General features: G+C 38.7%; 2 protein-coding genes across 3 annotated transcripts; one reads left to right on the forward strand and one right to left on the reverse strand.

Moving 5' to 3' along the window:
- The first annotated feature begins 1,475 nt into the window (after positions 1-1,475).
- On the forward strand, positions 1,476-4,926 carry LOC104227261 (ATP synthase subunit beta, mitochondrial). Its single transcript, XM_009779477.2, has 9 exons — positions 1,476-2,066; positions 2,540-2,615; positions 2,781-2,869; positions 3,136-3,253; positions 3,348-3,451; positions 3,537-3,695; positions 3,798-4,022; positions 4,107-4,418; positions 4,571-4,926. Exons 1-9 carry the CDS (start codon positions 1,602-1,604, stop codon positions 4,682-4,684), a joined length of 1,662 nt encoding a protein of 553 aa, XP_009777779.1. The 5' UTR covers positions 1,476-1,601; the 3' UTR covers positions 4,685-4,926.
- Positions 4,927-5,085: 159 nt separating this feature from the next.
- Positions 5,086-8,031, reverse strand: LOC104227260 (loganic acid O-methyltransferase-like). 2 transcript variants are annotated; one of them, XM_009779476.2, is made up of 4 exons: positions 7,787-8,031; positions 7,297-7,612; positions 6,398-6,756; positions 5,086-5,711 (listed from the first exon to the last, which is right to left on the reverse strand). In XM_009779476.2, exons 1-4 carry the CDS (start codon positions 7,853-7,855, stop codon positions 5,352-5,354), a joined length of 1,104 nt encoding a protein of 367 aa, XP_009777778.1. In that variant the 5' UTR covers positions 7,856-8,031; the 3' UTR covers positions 5,086-5,351. The 2 variants fall into 2 exon arrangements, with proteins under 2 accessions (XP_009777778.1, XP_070024188.1); XM_070168087.1 differs by having other exon boundaries at positions 7,731-7,819.
- Positions 8,032-8,443: the final 412 nt, after the last annotated feature.

Genomic DNA, 8,443 nt, shown 5'->3' on the forward strand with positions numbered 1-8,443 from the left:
TCTACGTAATCTCTCCCCGCTGCAACCATATCTACGTGAGCGGGAATGCCATACTTTACACGAAGAGCATCAATATGAACTTGCTCTGTCTCAGAGAATACGGGGTCTGGAGTAGGAGGGGGATCTTTGAGGAAGTCACTTCGAGATAAGGGATGCCCCAGTAGCATCTCCTCCACCGTAGGAAGGTTGTCACCCTCTTCCCCTACCGTATCTCCACCGCCAGAAAGGGGGGCCGTGAACAATGGGGTGGCCTCAGGAACCTCTTCACGAGAACGATGGGACCTTGGCATGATATCGGTCAAAGGGGTATCAACACAAGAAGAAGGAAGAAGAAGAAGTTTCGAATGAAGAACGTAAGAAGAAGCAGAAGGGTATGAGGGCAAGCTCAACAGAATGAAGGAGGTTATCAAGAGTGGAATGGCCAAAAACTTTCGAAAAAACAAACCCTTCCCCTATTTATAGGGTTGGGTTGCGCCAGAATCGAAGCGGATAACCACAAAGTAGCGCTAAAACCGAAGCATAAAGCCATCAACTCCTACCTCGAAAACACGCATGATAATGACGCACGTAAAGATGTCATCATTTCCGGTAAAGTATATTACCGGGTGTCTTGCCAAACACGCCAATCTTCCCCCATTGGCCATTTCATAACGTCACAACGACTCAAATTTCTCCATAGAAACGCATGTGTCCGCTCATCGAGGACGCACCCAGTTGCGACCCCGATAAGCGGAGGGACTAACTATATGGGTCCAAATTTGACCGATCATGACCGACGACGAGTATGACGATTGACGGAGCCTCCTTGAATTGACGCCATAAGGGAGACGACCCTGAGACAAACCAGAGACGGGACAACCCTTGTGATAGTGTATGGTCATCAGGGGACGTTGGGAATATTCCTTCAAATATTCCTTGTATTTTGTCTTTTATAGTTTAGAAGAATTTCTCTCTTAGTATAAAAGGAGGATAATAACTTTGTAACAAAAAAAAGAAGGTTCGGGAGACATTACTATTTATGATAAAAAAGAAACCTCATGACCGATTTTTTCATTTTGTCTATTGATCTTTCTAAAGATTATTATCCTCAGCTAAGATTTACTCCTTCATTTTTGATTGATTTGCTCAAAAAGGTTTTGATATCTTTTGAGTCAAACAGTCAATAAGTTGGCCCGGACATTACAGTTAAAATAATAAGAGGAGGATAACATTTGTGGCCTAAAATTGGAAATGAGTTCAATTTTTAAGACAAAATGAAAGGAGAAAATAATTTTTATCCATTCTTTTGAATCGTCCATGGTAAACAAAAAAGGAAAAAGAAAAAAGAAAAATCCACACCTCTGCAGCTAAGCTGAAGAAGGAAAAAACGGCGGCGAATAAACAGCCCATGGTACCAACACGTGGTGCTTCAGCATTGTTTGAACTCGTCGGACGCAGAATATACCGTTCTCTTTCTTCAAACAGAAACACAAGTTACACAACTCTCTTTCTTTTATTCATTCACTTCCCTTCATTTCATTCATATGCAAATGTAAAATCAGTTATATCGTGAGGGTGTCGCTCTGATTACGCTACGTCACTTGTTACACATTCACAAAACCATGGCTTCTCGAAGGTTCCTTTCCTCCATGCTCCGCTCATCCATACGTCACTCTTCCTCAAAACCCTCACTCACAACCCATATCCACCGCCCCTCTCCGGCCGGCCACCTTCTCCACCGCGCCGTCAACTACGCCACCTCTGCCGCCGCAAAGGCGACGCCTGCACCTCAGAAAAAAACTCCTCCTCCGAAGATTAAGGAAACAGGCGGTAAGATCACCGATGAGTACACCGGCGCTGGTGCCATTGGGAGCGTATGTCAGGTGATCGGAGCTGTTGTGGATGTCCGGTTCGATGAAGGTCTGCCGCCAATTTTGACGGCGTTAGAAGTGATGGATAATGATATAAGGTTGGTGCTAGAGGTAGCTCAACATTTGGGAGAAAATATGGTTAGGACTATTGCTATGGATGGGACTGAAGGGCTTGTGCGTGGTCAAAGAGTCCTCAATACTGGCTCCCCTATTACTGTAATTTTCTTATATCGCTTTTAAGCTCTATATATATATGTGCAGCTTTGTCAAAACTTGACATTGTAGTTTATTTACATATGCTACATTACGTTACACGGATCCTTAATCTTCCGTGAAGACCCGCGTCACATAGTTGTATTTGGGTATGGATTTCTGCGGATTTTTCAAAATACACTAAAAATTGGTAAAATTTTACACTTGCTCATACAGTCATACCATATATTTTTACGTGCACCCGTAAAAGAATCCATTCATAACTTAAGTTACAGTATATTGTCTCTCAATTGACAATTAAAATGCTGTCTTTTGTATGTTTTATCGGTCTGAATTTCTTCTTAAAAATGTGTGTAGGACACTGCGCATTTGTTTAATTTCCGAATTTGTATAGGATCTTTTACCCCTGAATAGGATGTTTGCAAGTTTATATTAGCACGTTCATACTCCTTCTAATCTTGGTTTTGAAATGTCAGGTGCCTGTTGGCAGGGCTACACTTGGTCGAATTATAAATGTCATTGGAGAGGCCATTGATGAAAGGGGTGATATAAGTAAGAATCTGCCCATTAGCTAAAATCATTTTTTTCTCTTAGTGGCACTACATACGTAATGTTGCTTTTTCCTATTTCAATTTTTGATCTTGATTGGGACGATCTCTTTTTTTATTGTCTTTTCTTTTTTCATATTTGCTTTATTGAGATGTTGTGGATCTACAGAAACGGATCATTATCTCCCGATTCACCGTGAAGCTCCATCTTTTGTTGAACAAGCAACTGAGCAACAGATCCTTGTGACTGGAATTAAGGTACGAGATATTACTTTTCTGTATATTAGGAACTGAACACATCTCAGTGTGATAGATTCAAGGCATCTGTCCTCATTTCTATGCTTTTGGTGGAAGCAAAACAGGAGTAGCAAATATTTGATTAGCACATGCAATTTATGAAGTAATATATATTTTCATGTGTATTTGCTTTTGGAAGACGATATACAAATCATTTGCTGCTGAATGCATAAATCACGTTGTTGTCTATTATCTCTGGGTATGATTTAACTTGCTTTTGATGACAGGTGGTGGATCTACTTGCTCCTTATCAAAAAGGTGGAAAGATTGGACTTTTTGGTGGTGCAGGTGTTGGAAAGACGGTGCTTATTATGGAGCTTATTAACAACGTTGCCAAGGCCCATGGTTTGTTACTAGTTGCACTAGGAATGAGAGAGAGTCTTCATGTATTCTTGTTCTTTAAGTGAATTTAATTTCATATTCACTTCCTCGTCCTCAGGTGGTTTCTCAGTGTTTGCTGGTGTTGGTGAACGTACTCGGGAGGGTAATGATTTGTACAGAGAAATGATTGAGAGTGGTGTTATTAAGCTTGGTGATAAGCAGGTCTCTGTAGATAACATTTGCTTTTCAAAACATAGTGCAGGCATTTCTTGCAATTGGCTGATTTTGCACGTATATTTATCCGTAGGGTGAAAGCAAATGTGCTTTGGTATATGGTCAAATGAATGAACCTCCTGGTGCTCGTGCTCGTGTTGGGCTCACTGGGCTGACAGTTGCTGAACACTTCCGAGATGCTGAAGGGCAAGATGTGCTCCTTTTCATCGATAATATTTTTCGCTTCACTCAAGTGAGCTATCTTTTCAAATACCTTAGTTTGAGTATATTTTACTTGCTTAAACTTTTGTAAAATGATTTCTACTCTTTCCCTCCGTCTCTGGGATTGCTCTAGGCCAACTCTGAGGTGTCTGCTTTGCTTGGTCGTATTCCCTCTGCTGTCGGTTACCAGCCAACTTTAGCTACAGATCTTGGGGGGCTTCAAGAGAGGATTACTACAACTAAGAAGGGGTCCATCACATCAGTCCAAGCTATCTATGTGCCTGCTGATGACTTGACTGATCCAGCCCCTGCTACCACCTTTGCTCACCTTGATGCTACAACCGTGTTATCTCGGCAGGTTAGTTTCTTATATTTGCAATTATGTTTCAGAAAAACACTTTTCATGCTATTTTATTAACATCGTCGCTCTTCTCCAATGCAGATTTCTGAGCTTGGTATTTATCCTGCAGTGGATCCCTTAGATTCTACGTCCCGTATGCTTTCTCCTCATATCCTAGGTGAAGATCATTATAATACTGCGCGAGGTGTACAAAAGGTTCTCCAGAACTACAAGAATCTCCAGGATATTATCGCCATTCTGGGAATGGATGAACTGAGTGAAGATGACAAACTAACTGTTGCTCGTGCTCGTAAAATTCAGAGGTTCTTGAGCCAGCCTTTCCATGTTGCAGAAGTATTTACTGGTGCCCCTGGAAAGTATGTGGATTTGAAAGAGAGCATCCAAAGTTTTCAGGTAACTGAGAGCAACTTTCTTACTGAGTTTGTGCGAACAAACACATGTACTTCATCTTTCTGCTAAACTTTAACAATCACCTGCTGTTGGTTTCTTTGACCAGAAATTTTCATTCTGTATATAATTTTAACCTTCATTTTCATTCTGAGCAGGGTGTCCTGGACGGGAAATATGATGACCTATCAGAGCAATCGTTTTACATGGTTGGGGGTATAGAAGAAGTCATTGCTAAGGCTGAGAAGATTGCGAAGGAGTCAGCTAGTTGATTATTTAACTGCAGTTTCTTGTTTCTCTTTTTTGTTTTGTTTTTTCAAAATTAGGATAGCTCATTAAATGGCAGAGAGACTGGAGATTTTTAAACGGCTTTATTTTTCTTATGAGTTAGTCTAGACTAAGCATTAGTATTCTTCTGTTTCCTCGTAGTTTTCCACCTAAATTGATTGATGTGAGATTGTGAGTTACAGGATATCAGAAGGTCATTGCCTGTTTTCCATGGCTTCCTGCTGAATATGTAGCATTTTTTGGGGACGAATGAGGATTTCTCATTCCTCCTTTATCCAACTGTTTAGGTTTTGTCCAAAATCTGCAAGAAATTTACTTAATCATCATTTGATTAACGGATCTTTGGTTCTGCTTTGGTAGAAATCAAGGCAATATCACAGTATCGTGGTTTCGATCATTCGATCTCCTTTTATCACAGTTTCTCCACACATTATGTACAAAGCTCAGTCATGAGCATTCTCTGGTGGCAGTGTTTTTTTCTTTTTCCTGTTTTTAATTTCCAGAAGAGTTGGAATTGCCATATAAAATTTTCAGTTCTGCAGGGGATTATCTCCCTTGGTTTATGCAAACAAGTGCACAATCACAAAGTTCTGCAAATGCCTCTTTATCGCGCAACTGTTTGGAGGCACATGGTAAGTTTTATGAAGCAACCTAGGTTCCTGGTTTGGATGTATCGGTTTTGCGCTTGAGAAACACAAAGTAGCTGGCCTCTGTTCGATATTTATCATCGTACAAAACCGGATGCGAACCAACTTTTTCAGCATAACGTTGAAACAATTCCTCAATGACGTCTTTCCCAAAGTGTTCCTCAAATAGTCCCTCTGTTACCGCTCGTATAGATAAGACTACAGTCTGGATATCGTGTACTACTTGTCTGAAGGGAGTTGGTAGCTTCTCAAACCTTGCGATGTCAAAGCATCCATGTGCCTTTATCAGTGTTTCCAGTTCCATATGTGATGTGTAATAGTATGGGAGGTTGAACGAATCCAACTTTTCCTCTGATATGATGCCCTGAAACGGAAGATTCGTCATTTTTTCAAGTACCCGTGGAGGGGACAGACAAAAAACTTAGTATTTGATATGATTTGTTATAGGGATGTATGCATATCAAGTTAATAGTTTTAAACTCAGTAGTTTTTTTTTGGGATAGCGGTGGTACACCCTATTCCATTGGTTATTTGCTATCTTCCATCACATATATTGAATAACTTTGCCCATCTAGACTTAGGTAGATGAGAAGAAACCACCTGCTATCATTTTTTTTTGAATGCCAATGGTTTTATCTCACTTCACTGGCCACTAATCAGGTGCAAGAAGACTTTGAATTACCTACATTGACGGTGTAAATTCTTTTATACTATTAATAAATTTTAATTTGTGGTATCATGTTAATGATTACTGATCACTATTTTAACAGATTATCGCAAGTATAATTATGTACCTATAATACCTCATAATTGACGTGATTGTGCAAATATTCACCCCCTTCAATGCATAAAAATTACTGCTATCACTCTTCAAAAACGCTCTTAATATTTATTTTATATTAAGTAGTTTGTTCGATTATTTTTTAACTGCTCGTCGATTACTTTTCCACCATGATCATACTTATCGTGTCCTCACAAAGCTTAAACTATCTTTGTTTCGTTTTCGAAGTGGGGGAGGAGGATATATTAATTAATTAATTAGGTGGTTACCATTTTGGCCATATCCTCTAGGCAAGATCCAAGAATGCTGAAATTGACTCCCATGGAACACTCAGAAGGAAGCACCCCATCAAGAATTCCAAGAGTTATAATCACCATTAATCCTCCTGGAATCAGCTCTTCTGCTCTTGCATCCAAAAATGCTTCTATATCTTTTCTGAACTGAGTTGAATATGCCGCCTCTACTTCTTTTGCTGCTCCACTACAACTGTAATGAATTCTCCCCTTGTTCCACGCTGCTGAGTTTCTGTCCTTGACTTCCTCGGGAATTCTTGACAAGTATAGAAGCGCCATGGAACTGTGGGCAATATGTAGGAACGCCTTTGGAAATACTCGTCCATGGAAAGAACCTAGACATGTAGATAATATATATATCAAAGGATTTAAGTTATATACATTATGCTAACGGGTAGTGTAAGTTTTCTTATATGATCGCTGTAGTATATATTATTATAGCATGTTAGTTACCATTTTATCAAGTTACCAATTAAATTTATCATAGAAATTTTTTATAATTATCTTATGAGAAAACCTGAATTATGTATGTTCAATTTGTCTATACTGTATTGGCTCGTGTGTAGATTTATATTTAAATATCTTATGGCTTTCACTATTATTCTGCATACAGAACATAGTTTTTTTTTTTTTTTAAAAAAGGAGCTCGGTGAACTAAGCTCTCGCCATGCGCAAGATCCGGGGAAGGGCCGGACAACAAAGGTCTTTTGTACACAGTCTTACCCTGCATTTCTGCAAGAGGCTGTTTCCACGGCTCAAACACGTGACCTCCCGATCACATGATAGCAACTTTACAGTCAAGGCTCCCCTTCAAAGCATACAGAAGATCGTGAATACAAAACATAATTACCTAAATAGATCATGAATATATATACCTGGGACTCCAGCACCGAAGTAGTTAGGTTTGTTGCTATGGATGTAATTGAAGAGAGTGTTGAAATCGTTTTGGACTAAATCATTAAAGAACACAAGGAATTCTGGTACTTGAGGATCTTCTTCATTAGATTTATACTTTTGTTCCACTGCTTCAATGATATTCTGAGCTGCAAGATAGGTGTTTCGTCCAGTAGAACACCCAAAATCTGCTATGCGAAATGGGTTACAATGATCAAAATGAGGGTTTAATCCCACATCAAGTTGCTGCTGAATCAACTCATTCATTACTTTCTTTGAATATCCAAGTAGTTGTTTCTGCAAAAACATGTGTTAACGATTAATTTGCAGGCATGGGTTCTGGTCATCAACACAGTCGAATCCAAATTACATACATATGTTTTTGGTGGAAAAAAAAAAGAAAAAAATTATATACCAATTTTTAAGAATTTTATCCATATGTATAGATGATTTGAATGGATTGAATTGAACCTGGTATTCAGAATTCTTAGCATAGCTCTTAAGGTCATCACCGCCATTCATGTGATATTTGTTATCCATACTTGCTAAGTTTTTTTGTTAAAAAAAAAAATTAATTTGGTGGAGGATATATATTTGAGCCTTTTGTGGGTCGAAAACTGTTGGTTTCAGAAGCTAGAGAGCATCATGCTATATTTATAGCCTATAGGTGACGGAAGTTCATTATAAAACCTATAGAGTCAAGCTAAAAGTTGCATAACAACAATTGTCTTTTTGTGAACTTCATAGAATGGGAGATAGATTCCCGTCTCCATATCATAATTCACCAATCATTATGCTCATAGTATCCTTTTTTTTTTTTTTCGGCATGGAAAAAGATAAAATAAAACTAAAGAATTAATATGGTGTTTAAATGCACATATAAGAAGGAAATCATCAAATATTACTCAAAATAAAAGTGGTAAGCCGTTAAATTTTGTTGCATGTTCATTGGCGGTAACAATTTGAGGATTTTCAGGAGAACTACTAATAGTTAAGATATCATAATTCAAACTGTAATGTCACGAATTTTAATCTCATTAGTTTGGTCACTACTGTCTAATGAACCTCGTTGGTTCCTGTTAACCGTATGCAACCAAATAAAAAATTCGTAGGTTTGATGTATATTTC

The sequence above is a fragment of the Nicotiana sylvestris genome, chromosome 2, assembly GCF_000393655.2.
Source record: "Nicotiana sylvestris chromosome 2, ASM39365v2, whole genome shotgun sequence".
Taxonomy (NCBI): domain Eukaryota; kingdom Viridiplantae; phylum Streptophyta; class Magnoliopsida; order Solanales; family Solanaceae; genus Nicotiana; species Nicotiana sylvestris.